This window comes from Pteropus medius, unplaced genomic scaffold (assembly GCF_902729225.1).
Source record: "Pteropus medius unplaced genomic scaffold, Ma_sr-lr_union100, whole genome shotgun sequence".
Lineage (NCBI taxonomy): Eukaryota > Metazoa > Chordata > Mammalia > Chiroptera > Pteropodidae > Pteropus > Pteropus medius.
In genome coordinates, this window is record NW_024356333.1 from 1,278,590 (window position 1) to 1,303,486 (window position 24,897).

Genomic DNA, 24,897 nt, shown 5'->3' on the forward strand with positions numbered 1-24,897 from the left:
ACTTGTCAGCCAAAAGCTGCAATTCAGGCCCCACATCTGACACGGTCTGACAGGGTCTCAAGGCCAAGAAACCCCTCACCACCTCGCCCCTCAGCACCTGGGCAGTCAGGGCACAAACCACCTTCCCCCCCTCACTTGGGCTGCCCCATCAGCCCAGCCTGCTTTTTATTCATCTGTTTATAACAGACATCGATGTTTCGATTTCTGCAGAGAACTCAGTGGAAGCAAACATCTCGAATCTAAATGAAGCTCTAGACCACCCAGGCATTTTCAACACCCATAACAGTTTAGGAGTCGGAGTAACTGATTGCAAAATGAGGCTGACAATTTTTGAATATATTTTCTACCTTTTATTTCTTTCTGAATCATCCATTTTAAAAGAATCACATTTCCACCCATTCCAATTGGACTGCTGTCCAAGCGTCATGAAAACAGTAAGTGAAAGAGTCAAAGCATTTCAGCCAGCCCCGACGGGACACGGCAGTGAGCCATCTGCCCTCAGTCATAGGAATGTCCAGCGACTTCCGGGACGGCAGGAAGAGTCCTGGGAACACATCCGGTACTTGAGTCAGTCTGTCCCCGACGCCACCAGCTGTGTCTTGGTGCTGGGATGAGTTCTCCATTAATAGACAACTACAGAGGCATTCACGGCGCGACGAGAATGGTTAGTTGGGCCAATTAAGAGGCCAAACACGTATCTTTAGAAATAGTCTTCTGTAATATAGATGTACCAAAAAAACCCCACAAAACCTGGAGAAAATATGCCTTGATCTCTGGCAGGTATCTTAGCCAGCGTTGAGTTTAACATGATAGCAGAGTCTGAAAATGCTAATTAAAAATAAGTTGCTTCTGTTAGCATTTAAAACTTTCTGATTTAATAAAAGATTTTACTTTTGTGAAGAATTCTGAATACATATAAATTCTGAATTTCAAGTGCATATTTAACTACACTAAGAGCTTGAAACACTGGTTTCGGGCTGAAAGTGTCCGGGCACGATTTGGTATGGCCACTGGAGCCGCCGCCTCACCTTCATGCCCCCAAAGCACCTGGAATGACTGAAGATTTGAAGGACAATCGGGGCGGGACAGCGAGGAGGAAGCAGGAAGGCAGAGCTGCATCATGGGAAGAAGGAAAAGATCAGCAGCGAAGTGGCACCCCCACCCGTCAGGGGGCCCAGGAGGGCAGAAGAGAGACCGATGGGCGCTCGCTCTCCCCGTTAACTCGCCGCCCCAAGACCTTCCGCAGGGCCACCCTGTTCCCCAGTCCCTTTCACTCTGCGGGGAGGACCCAGCGGGGGCGGTGTCAGACTGCAGACCCGGGAGGCGGCCGGGGACGGCAGAGCAGGCCGCAGGCGGCTCCGTCCTCGGATCACCTGTCAGGACCAGCACCCACGCCCCCGCCCCCAGTCTCCTCCTCTCACCGTCCAGGTCCCTGTCCCCTGCCCACCCTCCTCCTACACCCAAGGTGAAAGCACTCCAGAGCAAAATCAGATGAAAAGAAGAAAAAAAAGGAAGACCTGCATTACACTTTTCATAACGATAGAATTTATAAGCAGAAACTTAGTACTTATTTCTGTTCATTATTTAGTTTTTCTTTGATGCTGACTTTATATTTTCTACGTAGGATAAGTACTCTGCAATAATAATTTCTTCGTCTTCCAGAGTCGAGTCGAGATAATCTTCTTCGTGCTCTGGAATATCTTCCAGTATTTCGTTGACGGCCTCTGTCTCCATATCTTCATCTGTTGAGGCACTAGAGGTACCTGCGGGAGAGTCACGTAGTAAGAAGTGAGTTCAGGGAGAGGAACGCAAAGGACAGAGACCCACGGCGAGACCGCGGGGTCCAGGTCGGCCTCGGCTGCGCCGTCCCTGGCCACACTGAGTGGGGACAGCCACGGACCAGCCCACGCGAAGTCGCATCCCCAGCCGTCGGCTCCCGGTGCGGGGGAAGGCGCTGCTCTCGGCGGGTCTCAGGACAAGGCAGACCTACCTGCAGAGTCGGAAGGCGACGTGGAGGGCGTCGACGGAGGCTCCTCCACCGCGAGCTGCAGGCCGGGCGGGAGACTTCCCCCGTTGTGCGCGAGGGTCTGCGCGGCCAGCTGCACGTTCCCCCGGAACACCCGCAGGGCGGCCCTGGCGGCCGCCGTGTCGAAGCCCATGTACACCAGCTGCGGACAACACGGACCGGCTACACCGAACTGCCGCACGTCCCAGCTCCTGTCCCACGCTCGGCTAGGACGGCCTTATCGAGGGAACATGTTTCTAGGTCCCGCGGCCCGCACGTGCCCGGGCCTCCCGCGTGTGGGGGAGGACGACCTGCGCGCGAGGTGTCCGTGCGTGGTCCTTGGAAAGGTGACAAGCTTTCGGGCCGGGGAGACGGCGCCGCCCCTGCCCGGTTACCAGCACTGTTAGTTAAGCAGCCACACCACACCAGGCACACTGCTGTGGACAGAGTCGCCACAGCGACAGCCTTTCAGGTCACGGGCAGAGAAATGAACTGACAGAAGCGGCTGAGCATGAAGCGGTATCGGCCCACGAGGGAGAGGCCTGAACAAAGGGCTTCGGCGGCTTTATTTTTCCTACTTCTGCAGGAAATACCTCCTGTTCCCCTCCACCCACTGCGACTGTGACCGCCACGTGCTTGGCTGGCCCCCTAGGGCGGGCCCACGTCATACCAGGAGCCCAGGGAGCCGAGCACTGTACTCGTCACCCCACTGACCCCACCTGGGACCGTCCAGGCAGAGAAGGCGCGGAGGGCTGTCACTCACTTGGTCAATGTTTTCCTGGGAAGGACTTTCTTGATGGTTGCTGGTTTCCGAGTCGGAATCACTGAGCCACATCCGAGGGGTGCTGAGAAGAATCTGCAAACACACGGGAAGGCCCCGCCTCAGCACTGACACCTGCTCGCTCACGTGCAGACCGGGCACCCAGCAGGCAGGCGGCAGACACACGCCGGGTGCCGTCAACTACGTGAAGGGTGCTGTAGGAGCAGAGGACAGGGACCCTTCGCCCAGGCTGGGCGGGGAGGCCGGAGTTCAGAGAAGGCTTCCGGCCGAAGGGCAGGATGGGGGCATCGCCCCGTGTCTGTCACTGGGCACGAGCGAGAGCGCGCTGACCCTCAGATGCAAACCAGGAACGAGGGGCCACAGAAGTGGGACCCGGGGCCCAGGGCCCCACGGGACACGGAGCTTGGACGCTGATGCGGAGGAGGCAGCGTGGGGCCGGGGCCGGGGCCGGGGCGGCGGGAGGCCTTACCCGCAGGGCCTCGTCCAGGTTCCCGCGGGCCTGCTGCAGGGCCTGCCTGGCCGCGTGCGTGGAGTAGCCCATGCCCTTCAGGGCATTCACATTCTCCAGGCAGAGTCTCTTCTTCTCTTTTTCCTCCTTCCTTATTTGGGCCAATTCCTTTAGGAAAACAGCAAAGTCTCACTGAGCTGGGGGCTTGAGATCTCGACCCGTGCTCTGCAGGATGTGTGGGGTTGCCAGGCAAAATGAGAAACGAAGGAAGAGAAATATCCCCTGGCTGTCTCGGCCGGTCAGCAGCGTGAGGGCTACCGGGCAGGGACCGTGGCACTGCTCCCGGGGTCGGCCAGCGGGGCCAGAGGCCTTTCCCCAGGGCGGGAGGGGGCGCCTCACAATTACCACCCCCCAGCACCAGAACGGGCCACTCGGAACCAGCGAGCTCGCTGCTCGGTGCCAGAGAGGCGGACGCGCCCCCTTCCGGGGAGGGGCTGAACGGGCTCCCCACGCGGGTGAATTACCGGGGCTCTAGGTGAAATATGGATTCTGAATGGGGGTGCAGTGGTGGGGTGGGAGGGCCAGGGTGATGCCAGAGCTGCCGCACCACACTCTGGGTTTACACAGGTGTATGGAATGATGAGGATTAATTTTCAAACTATTTCATTTTAAAACACTGGCTTTCCAAATGCTAATGAAATCTTACTGATAACCCAGTAACAGCAGAGTAATAAGCACAGCACGAGCCATGTCTGCTTTCCATTAGTACTCGACTGGCCTGTGTAAAGTGCAAGCGCACAGACTGGGCTTTTCCAAGCCTCTGCCTTCTAGAGACTTCTACAGTTGGGTCTATAGCTGGAAAGGACCGGTGAGATAATATACACCAATTCACGTTTGCAGAGAAGAAACGAATCTGCTTCTCAACAGCCCATCACGGGCTCGCTGAACCTCTCCGCTCCTTTGCTGTGAAACTAGCACCTGAGACACGTATTGTTCTCGCCAACTCCGACACTCTGAAGTTTTACTGTACTTCTTTCTAATTATTTTAAATGATTATAATTTTGTGCCTTCGCCTTTATAATATGTTACTGTTCCTACGATTTGACTCATGTCCAGGCAAGAATACCGTCTCAGACCATAACGATGGCCCTATGGGAAAACACGGTCCCCGCTAAAATGGTTTCCAGAAATACACTGTGATAAAATGAGAGAGGACGAAGGGTGCGTGAATAACTGTACTTGGGAGCGACCTGCCGCCACAGCAGGAAACGAAGTCAGGAAACGGCACCGTCTGAAAACTGATGCAATTAGAAAAAGTCCCTTCCGCTTCCCGGTCTGAAGACGAAGCTCTTTATTACTCACACCTGCTGTGGAGTCATCTGAGCGCTAAGGCGCTTCAGAGATGAGCTTGCTACTGTCTCAGGTTCCACACCTACTCAAAGACACAGGCGGCGACACAATGCCCCCTGGATGTCAAGGTACCTCTCTGCGGCTGGTGATGTGGGTGGCTGCGTGGTCCACGTTCCCGTCACAGGCCCTGAGGCCAAGCCGGGCTTCCTGGGCGGTAAACCCCAACTGCAACAAACTGTGAACTTTCGATGGATCGATGTATAGCTCTTTAAAGAGCTGACGTGCCTACGGACGGGAAAAAGCAAGAGAGTCACATCTCTGTGGCAACACGCAAGCTTAACATCCAGCTAAGCCTGAGGGACATGAGACTGTACCCAATGTGAATGACGGTGTGTCAGATTTTAGATAAATACTCTCGACGTGACCTCTTACCAACTAGCAGATGCAGACAGACAACACTCTGCTCACAGGACCTCTATGTAATATAACACGAGAACAGGCGCGTGGGGTGGGAAGGGCTGGTGTTCATGGCCTCCTCCTTTGTAATAAATCACTGAACACGGGCTGGGCACAGGGTGTTCCTCACTCTGCCTTGCAGCTGTGGGTAGCTACCCGGTGAAGTCTAAGCAAGCGGCATGCGATAGATCCCGGGGGCGCACCTTCCGGTCCTCTCTCTGAGGCTTGCCCTGGACTCTCGTGCCGTCTGCTGGCTGCGAGAGGCACTGGCAGGAGCGGCCCCAGTGCCAAACCAGCTCTGCCCTGGGTGCCACCTCCAGACAGCCAGACGAGACACGGACACCTCCAGCCAATTCCAGTCACTGTCTTTTTGAGGCTTCCTTATTATGACATCTGGCCTGTCCCCCAACAAATACAAATGTGTTTATCGTGTATGTGGGGGAGCAATGGAAGAGAGAAATATGTTCCTCACAAGTCACAAACTACTGAGTTTACAAAATACTTAACTTCTAGGGATTAAAAAAAATGTAAGTGAAAATGGTTACAACTCTGTTCATTTTCTTACCTTGTTGAGATACTCAGAAGCCTCTTCACCATTCCCGCTGTGAAAATTTCGGATACCTTGAAGCAGGTAAAGTCTTAAAAACAATACCTTCTCTTTCCCACAATTTCCCTAAAATGATTGAAGGAAAAAAAAGGATAAAACTGTCATTTCTAATTACAGGTCAATAATACTCACATCTGTAATTCCACTTTGTCTCCAAAGGGGCAAAATGGCGTTACGAAAATGTTTACATCTTTAGTGTCGCTGACGGCAAAAGCGAAGATCCCAGAGGACAATGACATCCCCACTCACGAGAAATAGTGTCAGAACACCTGTCTCCAGACACTCAGGGCAGTGGCCCTTCTGGTCAGTAGGGAAGTATGCAAGACTCAGATCAGGAATATCTTACGCTGCCCTGTCATTCGCAAGCAGAATTCTGGTGACTCGTGGAAATCCCCCCCAAAATTCTTATTCATATCACGGCATTTGAGCTGTGACTCCTGCGAACTGTTACTCTTCACAGTGTTTATTTTCTGTATTGAAATCTCCCATTAGACTTTACTGAACACGGTCCCCTGCCCCCTCCGTGAGCGTGGTCAGTGGGGTTCTGTTCCTCAGGGCTAAATGCTGCACAGACCAAAGCGACAGCCAGATGTGCGAAACATGTAACAATCCTGTTAAAAATATAGCTTAAAAAGAGCACAGCGCATACCACTGTCAAAATCAATCACCTTCTGGCAACAGTGTGAATGACGGGAATAAACTCGAATGCTGGAAATGGGCTCAATGATACCTAAAACAAACGACAGTAACATACTTTAATGTTGACCAGTCTCTGATGATTTTCTCCGTAACAATTCTTAAAGCATTTCTGGGCCAAGTTTAATTTTTTTTCGGCGTCGTCAAGGCATTCCAGTTGTTCCAAGCGGAAGTAACACCACACTATATCCAGCTGGAGGACCGCGTAGTTATCCACTGTATCCAGAAGTTCTGTGCAACACTCGCTGGGAAAGAGACAGGAAACGACATCGTCGGAAAACGGCCTTAAAACCCTGTCTGTGAATTTCTGAAATTCCTGTCCCGTTTTTGGTGTATTTCCAAAGACCGACTGCTCTAAAACAGAGATCCGTGTTTATGAAGGGAACTAATATTTATTATCTGAATCCTTCCAGTGGGAAAGAAGGGAGCCAAGACTCAGGGATGGCAGCTTCGCGCACACACCCCTTGCTATGCCGGGAAAGTCCGGCCCCCTGGATTCCTAGCTCCATCTCTTCAGCTCAGGGGGACCATGGGATTTCTCCTCGCTGCACAGCAGCCAGGCAGAGAGCTGAACTATCGCAGGGCTCGTCCGCTTCCCCACTCAGGGCTCACGGTCCTGCACTGCCAGGAAACCAATGTTTCATACATTTTGCCCAGGTTTTTAGTGGTTTCGGGTTGGGGACGGGGAAATCTCGTCCCTGTCGTTCCATCTTGGCTAAAAGCAGAACTCTCATTTCTCATTTTAAATACGGAAAGAAACGACTCTTGGTCATACTACACACCATACCCCAAGACGTGCAACAGGAAGTCTTGAGAGAACTCTGAGCCCGTTTGGAGAAGGCAGGAAAACCGTCAGTGGAGAAAGAAACAGAACTGAGATGTCTTTCAGGACATGGCTGACCTGCCTTAGAACCAATCTCCTTGACGAGGACGGGGAGCTCACAAAAATGATGCCAGTAAGTTGCCCTGAATAAACGAATCTTCAGGAAAAAAGTCATTCTCTATGTATGTACGAAGGCGGTAACAATTATTATTGGATTATTGTTATCTACCACTTATTGAACATGTTACTGTACTGTGAACTGATGATAGTTATTTTTATTCAGGGGTTCCTGAGACTTGAAAATTATTTCAAGGATTTGTCCAGGGTAAAAAGATTGAGAAAGATGCATACAGACGAATCAGGCCACCACGTCTTGCTAACTGAAGCTGGCGTATGTGAATGCATTATACTCATTCATACACACACACGCATACACACTCACACACACACACACACACACTCACACTCATTATGTATATTTAATATGTTTGAAATTTTCCCTAATAGAAAGGCAGAAACAATTATGTAAGGAAATAAAAAATATACCTGAATTTCAAGCACCTAACTCACAGCCTGAGCCCATACTATCTGCGGCAGAAGAAAGTGACTGACACTTGGAAAGCAGCAGAGACAGACACAAAGGAGACCCCGCAAGTGCCAAGCCCCTGTTCCAGCTACTTCTAGCTTGGCCCCCTCCTCCCAAATACTTGAGACAATAAATCATTTTTTGTTTAACTTAGATTGGTTCACTTAAAACCCAGGGTATTACCAATACGGTTGGCAAACCACACATATTTGTATTTATCTTCTTGAAGTGTACAGTGTACCTTGGGAATTCATTGAAATGGAAAAGAAAATAATACTGAAGTTGCTACCTTTTGGCCAATTTCAAACATCGGGTCTATTTTTCAAATGTCTCATCCACCTGCCTCTCCGTACCGTTTCCCGTTACGAGGAACTAGGAGTCCCCAGGAAGCTGCTGCCTCCTGGTCCGGGGCAGGAACTGCCCACGATGAGTCTGGGACACTCGGGCACCGGAGACTAGAGACTAACAGGATAAGTCAAAAGGACACAAGAACTGCCCGCTGGCCAAAGCTGGCCAATTTAAGCACTGAGGTTTGAAACACATCAAATGTGTTAAAATCTGCGAGTTCATATATTGATACTTAAAAAAAAGAAGGGAGAAGAAAACCTCATTGGTAACGTCATCTTTGGAGGATGCTAGGGAAGGAATTCATTTATTCTGAAAACAAAAAAATAAGGAGAAAGAACAAAGCATTTTATTCTGTCTTTTGGTACAAACTGCAGCTTGGCATAGCCAAAGAGCTGATGAGGAAAAGTATCTCTTTTCAGAAAAATTCTAGCAATAGATGCAGAAGGAATGATAAGGTACCACACTACTTTACAGCCCCAATAAAACAATGGATTTGGGGAATGACCATTAATATTTACACCAAAACTACTGGGTGAAAAGCTGATGGGGACGCATAATGGAGAGTTCAGGCTGACAACACCTCACAAGAACAAGCACGATATCCTACGTGCCTGTTGTAAAAAAATATTATAAGTGTATACGTTTATAACATTCATTACAGGGAGGAGAGATCAATTAGAAATACGAAGAGAAGAAATAACTACTCTTTCACATTAACCACTGTCCTGGGTAAGAGCCAGAAGTGCGAGGTGTACACGGCTGCCACGGCGCTGTGCACAGGCCTGGGCCATGTTCCTTAAAACCGGCGCTCACCAAGCACAAGTGAGCCTACCAGAAATATCTGTCAGCGTCCAGCAGACACGGCAAGGCTATTCCATATTCTTTCCTCTTCAGGAACGCTCTGCCCTTCTCATGATAACCCATCGCTAACATAAGGGCCTAGAAAAAAATAACAATGAAAAAAAATCATTTTAAACTATAATAAAACAAATTATATTGAAAGCATATTAAATCTAAAGGAATCAAAATAAAAAAAAATCACAACTAAATTTAAAAGACAAAATTAAGAAAAATATAATGAGAGCTTTATTTCATTTGAACACTGAAAGCAAGCACTCAATTTAATGTGGCTGATACGTCATGACCAGCACCTGGCCCTGTGTTTGCATCAGTTTATTTCTGCATGTGCTGACCTAGTTCTATTTCTAGTATTCTCTAAGATGAACATATAAAGAAGGAGCAGAATCCTATATCCTCTTTATCCTTTTTTAAAAGAAGCTTTCATTTTACTTTCTATTCTTAATCAAGTTTTTTCTGAAGTATGTGTCAATCCTAGTACTTCCAAAACAATCTTTAAATAGAGACCCGAAAATTTTTAAAGTTCATTAATATTTTTAGATTGAATTTTTATTTAATTCAACCTTATCAAGTTTTCCCAAAAAGATCTGAAAGCCAACATTTAATATAAGAGAGGGATGGGCAAGTAATTCCAACGATAAAAAAAACCAAACAATCCACTGATAGTCACAAAATTCTCTTATTAACACTTAACTTTCATCCTTAATTTAAAAGTAATAATATACATAGTGAAACCTACTCAGACTGTCTTTCAAAGACAAAGATTCAAATGAACGACCCACAATCAAGAGCTTTTCATTTTAAGAAGCGACTGGACTCCAGCTAGAGACTGATCTCAGCGTCCACGCTGCAGCGTGCTGCTATTTATAGCCACCCTCGGATGTGTTCAAAGGTGGAAACCACCTCCTACCTATTCCAAATTCTAGAACGGAGAAAGGAGGAATGGGGGGACAGAGAGAGACGGCAGACCTGCCTGTCGTACTTTTCCCAAACTACACAGTTCCCCCAGCCTCGCTCCGATCCACCCCTTAGGGGACATGGCCTTCTAGTAAAATAAACCACACCGAACAACCACCGCCACAGGAAGCCACTCGCGCTGAAGGCGGCGCTTCGTATCACTTGGGAATATTCAAAGTCACCGCTACGGGACAGCGAGGTCACGCCGTTTTAGACTGCCCTGAACGCAACTGCTCACTGAACGGCCACCTTCTCTGTGTATAAGCTGGAGGCGAAAACTGTTTCTAATCCTCTGTGACACTCCGAGATTAAAAAAAAAAAAAAGCTAGAAAACAACAAATCGATAGAATTGACAGCAGATCAATGGAACGAGCCACAAATTTCCAACAGTACTTACTTTTCTTTCCGACGACGGGATCTCGATGGATCTGCCCGTCTGGTTGGCGATATCCAGGTACGGTGTGGTTTCCGGATCCACCACCATCTCAGCTGCAACCAGACCGAAAGGAACGCTATTAATTCGACGCTGAAAGGCAGCGGCGGTAACATTTAAAGTGTCAGGACTGTCGGGAAGAAAAGCCAGTGACAAGTGCGACACCGCCACCACGGCGCGACCCGGAGCTACTTGACGGAGGCGACAAGCCCCGGACGCCGGGTACCTCTCTCCGCCAGTATCTCCAGCCCTCTCTTGGTCCTCTGAATTCGCTTCTCCTTCAGCTTGGCTTCATTTTGCTCTTCTTCTTCGTCCTGGAAGTTCTTCCTCGCGTCCTCCTCGGACTGTTTCAGCTCCAGCACCATGGCCTTCACATTGTGCTTCACTCCCTGCTCCTCGAGCGATTTGCCTGTGGGAACCAGAAACGCGTGTCCCGAAGAGAGCCGCTCAATGTACTGGCGATGGGCCGTTCTCTGTGGCGGGTGCAATTCTTCAAGCTGCATCAGCGCCTGCTAAGCCGCCGTGCCGAGTGACCTCGCGAGCACGGTCCCATCTGGTTGTGTAAGTGTGGCTGTTACGCGGGGGATAAAATCAGCCAGACGAAACAGAGCTGTCATATCTACCCCCCTCCGATTTTCTTTACTGTCATCATAAGAGCAAATCGAAGCGATAAAAATTTGAGAATCGACGACAGGGAGGGAGAGCGCTGTGCAAAGCGATATCCGAGGAAAACGGGAGGGCGTCACGCGTGCCCGTCCCCACCGTCTGGCGGGGAAACAATCGGCCCGCCACGGTGGGCAGAGCGCCCAGGCACGGCAGTGCCCCAGGGAGCTCGGGAGCAAAGACCTGGGCTTCTGTCTCTTTTCAACTCGGAGGCGCTGAGTAAACTAATCTTCCTCACACATAAATTAAGTTAAAGATGCAAATAAACCAGCACCAAAATGAAAAAGGGTAAATGCAGATGCAGATTTTAAAATAACAACATAGAATGTACTATACGTATATAAATTTGAGTACTACATGTATATAAATTTGAACACATTTCTAGAAAACGGTTTTTTGGGGTTATTTTTCTAACATTCATGCAGAAAAATAAAGATCTACTGATGGCCAGGTCACCTTAATAAATAAGAGCCAAGACGGGGACTCATCTTACTAGATTTTAAAACTACAACGAAACCACAGTAATAAAAACTATGAAGATGGTCAAAAAGCACAAACCACAGTAATAAAAACTATGAAGATGGTCAAAAAGCACAAACTTCCAGCTACACGACTAATGAGACTGGGGGTGTGACGTACAGTGTGGTGACTGCAGTTAACAAGATCCTGTGCACATTTGAAAATTGCTAAAGAGTAAATCTTCTCGTCACAAGAAAAAAAGATTTTGTACTATGTGTGGTGATGTTAACTGGTGTCACCGTGGAGATTATTTCACAATATACGTAATTATCGAATCATTTGTGCTGTACGCCTAAATCTAACGTAATGTTATATGTCAATTACATCTCAATTAAAAAACAAACAAACAAACAAAAAACCTCTATGGTTCTGGCCCAGGAATAAACCTACAGGTAAATAGAAAGAACATACATATAAAAGGGCACCAAGTATCAGTGTGCCAAGGGCAAGGTCAGTTGGAGATACTGGAAGAACAATAAAGCTGTACCCTTAGCCTTTATCTATATGGGGGACCCCGGACAGATTCAAGACCTCATCCAGATTAAGCCAACACGGGAAAACAGAGAAGACTCCCTGAGGCCCTCGGCTTAGAGAAAGAACTTAAAACACACACAGTAAGGTGAAAAATGGATTTGATAACAAGATCAAGGACTTCTGCCCAGTGAATGCCACAAACAGAATTGTCATTGAGATACGAGGACAGACAGGGAAAGGGTGCCTCTGACATCTAAAACGACAATGGGAAATGGCTAGAGGTGATGCCGGAGAGGCCGACGAGGGCTAGGCTGTGAGGGCAGCGTTACATCAAGCTCGCGGCCACAGGAACCCACTGGACACCGATCAGACGACAGTGCCGGAACTGTGGCCAGGGCCAGCTGGTCTCCCACTCACGCCTCCTTCAAGTGCATCCCCTACTGCAGCCAAAGCCATCTTTAAAACACAGATCCACCATGCGTCACTCCAGCATCAACGGCTTCCCGGTTCTCTTAGGAGAAATACTCTAATACCGAGTAAGGCTCAGGATGCTCTGTGTCCAGAAGCACCTCAGGCCGACTGAGTGACAAAAGCACAGCCTCCCCACTCCCCCCACCACCAAGTCACGATAACCAAAAACGTCTCTAGACACTGCCAAATGTCCCCTGGGTAGTAAAATCACCCCTGGGGAGAACCACTGCTGACCTTTACAATGTGGCTTCTGCCTGGCCCTCCACGGTGCCACTCTCAGCCACGATGTGAGGCTCTCAGTCCGGAACACTCCCACCCCAGCCTCCCCTGCTGTCCCCACTCGGCGTCAGCTCCCGTCCCTCGGGGAGAATGTGCTGGAACCCGAGTTTACTCTCAGCACACCTACATTTCCATTCTGTAAAATTTTATCAGACTGACAGTGTCTTGCTTCCCACCAGCACAGAACAGACGATAAATGTTAAAAAGCTGTTTCTGTTTTACATTTTTATTTTAGTAAACTCTAAGATAATTGGTCTTGGATTATACATGCATTAAAACCACTAGAAATTTGTGAATAGAAGAAGAGTGATTAAAAAAAGATGCAGTCATTATTTTTCATTTAAAAATTCTGCATACTGTGCCGTAACATACCTAGTTGAAGTTGTTTCTTATTTATGACAATTTTGATATAATTTTCTTGAAATCCAAAGGTTTCAGCTATTCTGTAAAACAAACCAGTGAAAATTGTAATCAAATGTGTCATTCTTCATTAAATAGATTTTAATCGTGATAGCTGTTTTATGCATTTTACTTGGACACATCCAGTATTTCAATTTACTGACTCACGAACATCATTCACTCACGATAAAGCCAGCTTATGAGACGGTTCTTTGACTCTGTGAGACAACGTCCTTCCTGAGACTAACTGTTTCACTACTCAGTTCCTCGTGACGTGGAGCCCATGTGTGGCACGCCGTTAGAGCAGGGCTCTAGCGGTGTGTCAGGAGGAAGTTCATTCTCTAGACCTGTGGTCCCCTTGGAGGAGGCCAAAACGGGCCCTGCCCCACGATCTTCTGCTCACGTGTGCTGGGTGAATGATGCCTCCTGAATCCATCCCTAACAGCCCTGATGTGGACCAAAGAAGAAAATCAGAAAGATCCGCTTCAGAAACACTGGCTGGCGAGCCCCGGAGGTGCTCAAAACATTTACTGTCCAAAAATACGCCACGGATGGAATAATCGACTAGAACGCAAAAGTTCAAATTTCACTAGTATGTGACCAGACAGGTTTTTTTTCTTTTTACAGATGGGTCGACTGCCTGAAATCGGCAGTAACACTCTGGCGAACATCCCAGCAAGGGATGAAGGCACTAAAGAACAGAGTCCAAAGCTAATGATCTGGTGAACACCAGGCTGTCTCCTATTTACATCACCCGTGCACTGATTCAAGTGTGTATCGAGTACCTGTTAGGTGGTGGGCCCGCCAAAAAATTCGAAATCGTTGGTCCTGGCTGCAAAATTCGAATGTGCTACGACAACTCAAGTTATACCTGGAGATGAAGACGCGGTACAAGTGTTGATCTCTCATTCACCCTTAACTAGCAGCGTGAGCCTGAGCAAGTCCTGTGTCCTCAGAGCTTACATCTCCCCTTCCAGAAGGTGAGAACACCGCCTGCCCTGTCTGCCTTCTCGGCGGCCATGGGGATTAAACGAAGGGCCAGAAGCCCCGAGGGCGCGGGGCACAGATACTCACTTAGACCTCAGTTCTTTGCCAGTGATGTGCAGTCGGGTCTCCAACAGGGTTTTCCTATCCTATTTGAAAATGACAAATAAGATAACTTTGGATTGTTGCTTTAAAAAAAAAAAAGTCTTCATTTATTTGATGACATCGCTAAGTTAACTAAGCATTAGTACCTGTGTAAATTTGAAAAAAAAATTACTCACCTTCCTTAGTCGTGGAGGTAAAAATACCTCAATTGTAGCGATCCCTGTTGTCTTGTAATTTTCATTTCCTGTGCCCCGCTCGATTGCTTTGCGGCGAATCTCTTCTATGACTTTTTCTACTTCGTTTTCACAACATTCTAGCTTGTCGGAGTACTTCTTAGCGAGGTCCTACGAAGAAAAGTCAGAAAACACAGATCGATGCAGGACCAAGCGAGAAAAGGAAGCGCACGCAGCGCTCCACGGCAGAACCCTGCTGAGGGGACGTCACTCCCGTTACAGGGAAATCCAGACCTGTTGACATCGTGAGAGGTATAGGGGTTACAGAGGATCCAGAGAAAAATAAAAACAAATAAAAGAGAGGAAAACAGACCCAACAGGGTGGGGCTGAAAGTTCCGAGCTCCTAATCCGAGTCTGATCTTTCTGGTACCTGCCCCGTCCTGAGGCTCCTGCCCAGAGCTGCCCGTTAGAACCAAGATGCTCTGATCGCCCTTACCGCTGGCAGGAGCGGGGGGATTAAGAGGGTTTTAGGGGCGCTGTGCCAGGAACCTAGTAGCGTTCTTATTATGCCACACTTAGTTTCTCAACCAAAAGGGTATAAGAAGCAAATTCAGAAGAAAGGTCACGAAGCAGTTGTAAAAAATGAAAAGTGAGGCCTGTCAGGAACGGGACAGACAGGAAAACTCTGAGACCCTGATACAGCTATCACTTCCCAAGGGCCTCACAACACAGGACAGTTTGGTGCCCTCATGCCAACCCTTAGTCCCTGATAAATGTTACATCATTTACCTCAAAATATTCAGACTGAGAAAGCAAAAAAGTACATGCTAGGGTCCTCCAATATAACATATTTCTATCAAAAATGATTAATGTTTTTCTCTGTTGAGAAAAGCGGGCAAACTTCAATTTCTAGAAACTTCATTTATGTAAAATAACGCCATAAAAAAATTGAGGCATTTCTGCTGATGCTATAAAAATAAAAAAAAAATGAGGCATAATTATTAGAAAAATGCATCTTGGAAAAATGAACAGACAGCCATAGTGTTAAAAAAAAAAAGCTGGAGGAAGGGAACCATTGTTTTCTAGCAGACCATGCCAGCAAGGGGGACAGAAGCGACCGAGACACCCTGAATCTGTAACATACTATCTTACTGGTATTGCTATACTGGCCGGTCAGAAGTAGCTCCCAGATTAATAACTTTAGGTAATGCTGTGAAAGTATTAAACATAGTATATGCCCAAGAAATCAGATATCATTCTCATATGAATAAAATCTTATTAAACAAAAACAAACTTGTCAACTTCCAGTAAAAAGTGGGTCCCTGTTTATCATTAGTGCTTTTGGTTATGCCAAAAGTTTACATACGTGGTTGTGCCTGGCCATTTCTTTTTAAATGCCTACAGCACCTGGGCTATCCTAGGTGGTCTCCCATTCAAGTACTAACCAGGCCTGACCCTGCTTAGCTTCCGAGATCAGACGAGATCAGGCACGTTCAGGGTGACATGGCCGTAGATGTGTCTGGCCATTTCTGGCGATTTCAGAAATCTTATTTACCCCTGTGGATAAAAAAGGGGCTCGATGATAAATCTAACTAAAAGTAATCTCACAGGGTGATCTGAGAATAAATTCCTAACTGGGCAGGCCAAGGCAAGCAGTAATGCCCCAGGCCTATGCAAGGCTTATCTTCACCTTAATCAGCTCTGTCTGTGGTTTTTGTGCATCCATGTTAACACATCTTTGAAATGCACCCTTAAGAGAGCACAGAATCTTGTTAATTATCCTATAATCCAATCAGAGATGTCCCCACCTTGCACCCTCCCTTGATTCCATGTAATCTTCCTTATGCTCCCTCTTTAATTCTAAACGTACAAAAGAAACTGCGAACTGTCATTCTGGGAAGAATTTTTCTCGGTCTGTTGAGATCATGCTTCCAGGTATTATCCTCTCTTTGGCTCAAATAAACTCTAATAAACTTACAAAAATTTCTACAGGTTTAGAAGTTCTTATGTCAACACCAAGGAGACATATAACACTGCCAATTATTTATGTCTTAAAAGAAAAATACCTTCAATGCCAAATTAACTTCTTTATTTTCATCTGTATATGGAGGTTTCCAAAGTTGAATTCTGTCTTCCCTTAAAAACTGGGTCAATTTTGCTTGGAGATATTTCTTTTGCGCCATCCTTGAAAGCAAAAACAGTACAGCAATGATGCCCCACACCATATTTTCAAAGTGTTTTAAAATTACCTAACACATTGACATGTTTTTTAGTGTAAGCAGAGCTCCCCTCCACTCCTCCCACTTAAAGTAAATTACTTTTAAGTTAGGTTTTAACTAGCTCCAGACTTTTCATACACATACATACACACACACACACACACACACACACATGTATATATATAACATGTCGATACAGAAACATATATATTCAATTACATATTATATTAAAATATGTATTTCAAGGTCGCTAATATGTAGCAAGGTTTATTACACTTTCCTATGTCTTAATCTGCTACTATTCTTTAAGAGAAAAGATAAGAGAAAGATGAATTCTTAGAGAACTTTTATAAGAAACTCAACACAGAACTTATAAAGTTTCTTGTATTTTGGCTAGTTTAACATGAAACGAAAGACCAACTACCTTGGTAGGTAAACATAAAGAAAAGCTTGAACCATGGACTATCCAATAACAAATATTCCCTATATCTGAATTTTTGAAATTAAAAATTTAGTATTGACAATACTGGAAAAGTACCGCATGACATTTTGTGACAATAACACATCAGATCTACTACATTATAACACTGACTGGTTGGATCATCGTTTTACGGCTGAGAAAACCCAGGCTTGTGCAATGACTCGGCCAAGGTCACAAAATTAGGCAACACCACAACTAGCACCGGGACTTCTGCCTACAACATCGGACTCCGCATTCTATCACAAAATTCCTTGCTGCTTCTCTGTCCTGTGTATGCAACTGCTCTCACCCAAAGAAGCACCTGCTGCAATGGAGCTGGCTACTCAGCCCTCAGCGGCAGAGCAGTGCAAAGGGGTGGCCAGGCTATCTGGGACGCGAAACAGCTGAAAGGGGCAGGGCAGCCAGATCAGACAAGCAGGAAGAAGAGTAAAAAGTTATTAGGTCCTGAAAGATAAAGACGAGTTCTAGAAAGCAAAAGAAATATGAGTTAATGTAACCCAGGTAAGTAACTTTCCTTTTTCTATTCCGGGCCTGTATTCCACACTCCCCAAAACCCAATTCACCTGATTTTTAAATCAAGTTCGATAACTTACGTGTATTCCAGAGAGTCTGCTCCACCCTGCTTAACGTTTTAACAAAAGTGAAACCACCGTTGCGAAACCTACAAAACTTCCGTTATAGGCAGCAGAATAAGCGAGGATACAGTTTTTAAATCAAATCAAAAAGAAAAAAGGTTTTAAAAAAACAGTTTTCGATTTTTAACTGGAGAACTGAAAGTTTCATGTTCCCCATTACAGCCGCCTCCTTAAAAAGCAGAAATCCATTAATGTTCCAAACCGAAAGTGAAACGGTATAAATCACTCCTTTAAAATTTTCGCTTTCACTCTCGTCATAAATTGATCTATGCAATCTTTATCCAGAGCTTCTCAAACATATCGACACACACACACACACATATATATATACACACACTATTCAACATACATATGTTTTCTTAGGCGGAGTAATAAAAGATTCTTGTATTAAAAAATAAGCAAGGGAAGGAGGTAAGAAACTCAGAATCAGATCGCGTTCTCTCATTAAATAGCAAAGAAAATCTGCCTTTGATTGCAAATAAATCCCAAATGGCATTTTTGGAATAACAATGTTATGATCCAAGCTTTTTGTACGTCTGATTAATTTTAATGTATCCATATGCTTGTCTCCCCCCCGAAAAAACAAGGCTCAATCCTTTTTTTAAATACCCTCCCGCCTCCCGCCCCAGCCCAGCGCAAACCCAGGGCCCGGCGAACGGCCGGCACGTCCCGGGTCCCCAACCCGCCGCCCCAGGTCCCCGCCGGGCCACCGCGCCGCTGCAGGTGCGCCCGATCCGGGCCGGGGAGGTGTCGGGGTCGCGCTGGGGATGGGGCCGCCGGGCCAAGCCGCTGAGACCCGGGTCTGCGAGGGGACATTCGGCCACCGCCTCCTCACCTGCGCCACCACAGCGCCCGTCGCGACCTGCCAAGTGCCCGGATGCGGCGGCGGCCGCCGTTTATTTTCATTCCGGGTGAGGCCGACCCCGCCCCCGCCGTCACCGCCCCGCCCCGCCCCGCCGCTCCCGCCCCGCGCGACCGAGGAGGCTTGTGGGCGGGACCAAGCCGGGGGCGGTCCTTAGGGAGAAGGCGGAGCCATGGGGACTGGGCGGAGCTAAAACGCGGCGGGGCGGGGCTAAGAGGAGCGTTGTTGTGGGCGGGGCGAGAGCGGGGCGGGGTCTGGGCGAGGACGAGGCTTCTCCTTGCGCCGGCTGTGGAGACCACGGGCTGCGCCTCTGGGGATCCAGGCGGTGTCGCCTCGGAAGAGCCGGCCCGGCCCGGTTTGCCCGCCTTCAGAGGAAACTGAGCCTGGCTTCGTTTCTCCAAAAAACTTGAAAGAGGCCAGAGCACCCTGCAGGCAGACCGGAGGTTGGGTCTGGACCTCCTGCGGCCCAGACCCGCCCCTGGGTCTAGGCCGGGACAAACAGGCTGTCCCCCCGGGCCCTCCGGGTTTCATCCCGCCCGCCACCCCCCACCACCGCCTCCCCTCGGGGTGAAGTCGGGTTGCTTCGCCCGAGCTTCCCGGCCCCCGGCCCTCGCGCTTCGCTCCCGGACGCCGGCGCTGCTACTCCCGCCTCCATCACGCTGTCGACAACACGACCGCCGGAGACCCGGGGCGGAATCCAGGCCCACCTGTGGTCCGCGCTGCGTCTGTGCGTCCAGGTGAGGAGACTGGACGGCATGCAGAACGGCTGGGGGCCGTCTGAGAAGTGCTCTGAGCACAGGGCCGCGGCGCAGGCTCTGGCGCAGCCCTGCGGATGGTTAGGTCAGCCTCTGGCCGGCGCACCGGGCCTGGGAGCCAGAAAGAGTCCCCCGCAGACCCCAGACGGGTTGCTGGGATGAGGCCGTTGACCCATCCTTCCCCAGCCCCGAAGTCCATCCTTGGACCTGCTCTAGCATTGTCACGGGGCTGGGCTTCTGAGCACAGGTCCTGCACGCGGGCACGGGGTACCCGGGGAAGCCACTTAGCGCTCTGTCTCAATGGGTACATGATGGATAAAATCTCGGGTAGGATCTGTCCCTCTCACTACAGGACAATCCCCAGGACACGATTAGCCACCCTCCGCCCCCCGGAGCCTTTTCCAAAAATGGATATATTGAGTCTAGGATAAAAGCAAGGGGCTTCACGCACCCTCTGACACCCTTTATCAGGAGAGGGATGCAGGCCCCGCCTTCTGGTTCCCTTCCATTCCAGGGCGGAAAGGCTTAGGTGGAACGTGCTCCTAAATCCATAGTGAGGAAGAAAAACGTGTTCCCAAAGGTGCTACGTCTGCCAGCGTTCTCCACCCATCACGAGAGGACGCTGCACACACAACGCAGAGCAATTCAGGTCCCGTTTCCTCATCCGGGGACTCGCAGGCATTGCCCACGGGCCTTGCAGTGCCTACAAAGCTGGCAGATTTCCGTCTTTCCAAATAAGAGCCTTCTGTCTCAGTAGGCTTCTTTTGGGTACACAGATGCTTACATAATCTTGGAAATGAAAATTCTTTACCTTGAGCCAAAGCAACTTCGTGGTCAAGACAAAAGACAGATGGCCAAATGGGGGACAATATTGTCAATTCACGTCAAAGGTGAATCTCTTTGGTATAATAAAAAGCTCTTACAACATAAGAAAAGGATCGAAATAGAAAACTGGGCAAAGGGCATGAAAATATGATTCACTGAAAAGGACATAAATATATAAAAACCTCACTCATAATGAGATAAATATAAATTAAAAACTACACCGAGATACTTTTTTTTTACCTATCAGGCTGGGAAAAAAATTAACAACATGCTATTATTACAAGGCTGTGTGGAAACAGGCATCCTCAGACATTTATTAAATTGGTACAACTTGTAGAAAGAAAACCTATCAAAATCAAAATGTATTTCGTCTTTGACCCAATACAACTTTCGTTATTCTTGCTGTATTTTATTAATCTGCCTCCTTTCTGTTATTCCTAATACTGACCTTTAGGGGCTTCAACTGCAGTTTCTTGAGATGAAGAATTCTTTCTACTTTGTGTTTGTGCTTTTGTTGGCTGTGGGTTTCGTGGTGAGAAGGAATCGAGGAACTTCTGCATAACTGATTTTACTTCTGTTGGGGTAAAATCAGAAAATCGTTAAGCATCCTTTGAATGATGGTGAAATTTAATGCTGAATGTTATCAATTTTTACTAGAAAGTGAAAAGAAACAGGAAGTTTTGGCTTTTCAGCTTTATTTATAGCTGTTTTGATCAGAACAATAGACTGTATTGGGTTAAGTTGTGTGGTAAACTAATTTTTTATAGATGGGGAAATGGATTTAAAAAGAAAAGTTCATTCTTGACTTCTCCATTTGTAAGTGGGAATTTCTGGGGAGTGATTATCAACTGGAATTTTGGGGGAATTTGAATGGTGACTCACACTTTCAGTCTGGTAGGTTTTCAATTTTCCTGACAACCATATTTGGAGATGTGGTCATTTTATTCAGCATCTTGGCTGGACGACAAGAACATGGAAGGAAGAGAGAAAACAAGCAGACAGAGGGAAATTTGTTTCTGCCTGATTGGAAATATATAATTTCAGTCACCCTCGAAGATGATAGAAGCTGAAAGAAGTTATGAAAAGATCAGGTAACAGTTTGTCTGATTTCCAGAAAACATGGGCTCTCAGGTTCTATCAAAAAGGGTTTGGCCTGCTTACCTGTGACTCAGTAGAATCTTTCTGGAAGCATGTAGTCCTCAAGTTCTGTTTTCTGGTTTTAAATCTCCGACATATTCTGGTCCCAAAGGTTTAACGCAAGTACCTCCATTTATCTGTCTCTCAGGGTAGATGATGTGCTAACTCTGCAAAGATAAAGAAATAAGATCAAAGATGATGAACTAAATCAAACCACAGTATCCATAGTATTGAATTAAGTTCAAGATCATCTGTTTTATTATATAACCCATTTTCAATGTTAAAAAGAAATTTACATACAACATATTTTGTGATTTTAAGTTTAAGGGTAAATGAAAAGTAAGGTGAACACAGAAACAAGAAAGTAGCTAATCATTGCTATAGGCTTGCAGTTTGAGAAACTTACGTGGAATGCTAGAATAATTGACTTTTTATTATGTAGCTCCAGAAAACAATTCAAAATCACATCTTATGCATGACAATTAAAAAATCAGTAATCTCCACCATCCCTGTTTTCTAAAACCCAATAAGAGTGCAGCACCCACTATTCGTATGATATGAAGTTATTTCTTCTCAAACGGAAGGAACGAACTCACAGTGGAAGAAAGCCACAGGCTGATGGCATAAGTCCCCAGGGAAGGCCATATTAATGCCACAGAGACCCCGCATAACCAGGGAACGATAGCAAGAATTGATCATATTGTCAGCTGATAGATCATTAAAAATAATTACTAAATAGATCACTGGCGTTTGAACTCTCAAGAGTTCAAACAATTTTGTGGCTTTGCTGTAAAAAAAAAACTCTTCTGATCCTTTCTACTTATCTGTATGAAAAAGGTTCTTAGTACCAGCATCTATAACAATAAAAAAAGAAATAGAATTGATGTTAATTATGTGTCTTCTTCCAGCAGAGAGATAAATAAACCGATCAGAAAATAAAAACAACCTCATTCTTACCTCATTAAGAGATGCATTTCCAATAAAATTTTACTTTTTTACATTTAATAATTATTTATCAAAATTAGCAACATATTTACATTGCTTTAATCAAATATACGTTGCTAATAATGGCAGTGTTCCCTAACTAGAAGTAACTTTTCGGAACTTAGAGATTTTTGATCATAGGATACAATTTTTTTTTTTAATTTCAATTTATATTTTTGTTGTTTTGAAGTACAGTGAGGAAAATCCATAGAAGACTTCCAAACATAACGTGTATTATATTAGGATAAAATTAGATGAGGGAAATGGGTGGAAAGATAAGTTTCTGAAGAGAAAAGAACAGTTAAAGCACTTCTGTATTTTTAAATGGCGAGTATCAAATTGCTACAATATTTAGATATCGCTGACTACAGAGCCAAGAGTGACATCATAGTTTTGTTTTTAAATATGTTAATGTTTAAAAGAAACTGGGATTGCATCTTGTGCAGCCATTTAAACATTTGAGGAAAAACTTTAGGTGGAAAATCGAAAATTGTCTACAGTCATACCATCCTGAACAAGCCCAATCTTGTCTGATCTGGGAAGCTAAGCAGGGTCGGGCCTGGTTAGTACTTGGATGGGAGACCACCTAGGAAAACTGGGTGCTGTAGGCGTAAAATAAATAAGTAAGTAAGGAAAGAGAGAAAGAGAAAAAGAAAGAAAGAAATCGAAAATTGTGAGGGGTACAGGGTTGTTTAAAACTTTGATGACAGTACCTCACCACTTTAAAGTGATCCTGACTATAGGGTTTAGGGCTTCCTCTGACAGGTGAGAGTCAGATTTGTGTGGGTCAGAACTAACACCCTTCCTGGCACACTTCTGGAGAGCTCCACCGCAGAACCTGGGCCGCGTAGGGCTCGGCACACCTGTGTTTGCTGGACCTTTGAGTCCTGTCTCCACCTTGGCTCCCCTCCTCCCAGAAGCAGGCAGAGATTTCGCTCTTCCCCCCGAGCCCAGACTCGACCAGGCCGGCAAGGGGCAGGACAGAACAGCACCCTACACACTGCATGCCCCAAGCGGAATCCTTGTTCATTATTCATGAATTTGACATGTTTATTGAGTACCTACTACATGCCAGGCAGGAAACTCCACGACCTACTGGTAGGCTGCCACCCACGAGTGGAATCTGCCCTCTACCTCTCTTAAAAAGCTTCAGGGAGTTCTTCAATGAAAAAGAAACCCAGCAATAACTAATAACCACAGGATTTTACATACACACACTCAATTAAAATGATCCACAAACATTTAAAAAGATGTTCAATCCCTCTTGTAATAAAAAAAAAAAAAAAATAGAAATTAACCACAGTGAGAAATCATTTGTCTGCCATTAGACTCCCTTAGGTTTCATCAGATCCAAAGTAGGCAAGGGTAGAGGCATCTGGGAAACATATCTCCATACCTTGTCGGTGAGAGTATGCACTGGTCCAGCGAGTGGAGGGAAATCCAAGAATATAAACATTGTTTTAAGTTTGTGCCTTGATCCATTAATACCCCCCTTAAGACCGTGGTCAGGATCCTACCCCCCACCCCTACCCCACTCCTAGATTGCCGGGACCTTTGTAAGACTTTGGTTACCTGTTCCCCATTTTTAAAGAGCAGCTTCTTGGAGCTCTTCCCTGTGCCAAGCATGGGGGACGGACGGACGGCCCAGACAGATGCTTTTTGGCCACCTGGGTCCAGGGGCTCAGGCTACACTTCTCCCTCCAGCCCCGACACACAGGGAGCGGGGAAAGAGCAGTGGACTCAAACGTGACATGCATGTGGTTTTACCCTCAGAGTCTCGAGGGCCCACCCCACCACTGGTCTCCCCCCACACACACACCCCCTGCGCTCAGGGGACTGAATTGGATGACCTCTCAACTCCTCCATCTTTAATCCTAGCTCTGCCCCAAGGAGCTTGTCATATAGTAAAGGAGGCGGGAGATGTATCCTAATTTATGCAAACAGTCATTGAATGTTCTTGGCATTCAAGTTCAGATGTATACGTATAAATATGACATGGCCTCTTTCTCTAGGAATTTATAATCCAAACAATAGTACAAAGTAGGGCTTGATCATTGCTGTGAAAGAGAGAAAATTCTTTGAATGTTTAAGAAAAGGAGACACATTTGTGTGAAGCTGGAGAGAATTTTAGGTAAATAAAAATAGAAGGCCGGGCTTAGTGCCAAATGAGTACACAAATAAAAAAGTACCTGTGACATAATAAGAAATATCTATGTAGTCTCTGCCCCCATTTCCTGGTACCCGGCTCCTAAAATCTTGGACAACCTGAAGTGGCGGGTGTCTTTTTGGATGCCAATGAGATGGCTAGGTTCTGGGGCTCTGAGGTAGCCTCTGGGGGTAGAGGGCTGGCTGCCGGGGCCCAGCCCGGAGGCAGAGTGAGACCAGGAAGGGTGCAGAAAGAATCTGGGGATGGCATTGTGGGGACACAAAGCCCCACAGCATGTGGAGTTAAGTGTGAACCCTATAAAATCTGTGAATGACTGAGGTCCTCAGAGCATGGAGCACAGTGAGGACCCCCGTGCAGCTTGTTTCCCGTCAGAGCCCTGGACCCCCACCCCCACCCCGCACGCCAATCCCCCTGGA

At 46.8% G+C, this 24,897-nt stretch overlaps 1 protein-coding gene, 1 long non-coding RNA gene and 2 pseudogenes across 3 annotated transcripts; 2 read left to right on the forward strand and 2 right to left on the reverse strand.

The window, feature by feature from the left end:
* Window positions 1-1,522: 1,522 nt before the first annotated feature.
* NUB1 (negative regulator of ubiquitin like proteins 1) lies at window positions 1,523-18,688 on the reverse strand. 2 transcript variants are annotated; one of them, XM_039861119.1, is made up of 15 exons: window positions 18,587-18,688; window positions 16,483-16,600; window positions 14,419-14,586; window positions 14,228-14,286; window positions 13,127-13,197; window positions 10,575-10,757; window positions 10,313-10,404; window positions 8,933-9,039; window positions 6,402-6,588; window positions 5,606-5,713; window positions 4,717-4,869; window positions 3,256-3,402; window positions 2,769-2,861; window positions 1,991-2,168; window positions 1,523-1,763 (listed from the first exon to the last, which is right to left on the reverse strand). In XM_039861119.1, exons 1-15 carry the CDS (start codon window positions 18,655-18,657, stop codon window positions 1,585-1,587), a joined length of 1,914 nt encoding a protein of 637 aa, XP_039717053.1. In that variant the 5' UTR covers window positions 18,658-18,688; the 3' UTR covers window positions 1,523-1,584. The 2 variants fall into 2 exon arrangements, with proteins under 2 accessions (XP_039717053.1, XP_039717054.1); XM_039861120.1 differs by lacking the exon at window positions 1,991-2,168.
* On the reverse strand, window positions 15,812-15,931 carry LOC120601577 (uncharacterized; annotated as a pseudogene).
* Window positions 18,689-19,032: 344 nt separating the features above from the next.
* LOC120601457 (uncharacterized) lies at window positions 19,033-22,220 on the forward strand. The gene is made up of 2 exons (XR_005652444.1): window positions 19,033-19,350; window positions 19,883-22,220. It is a non-coding gene; the product is annotated as an uncharacterized LOC120601457 (long non-coding RNA).
* Window positions 22,221-22,806: 586 nt separating this feature from the next.
* LOC120601568 (uncharacterized) lies at window positions 22,807-22,925 on the forward strand (annotated as a pseudogene).
* Window positions 22,926-24,897: the final 1,972 nt, after the last annotated feature.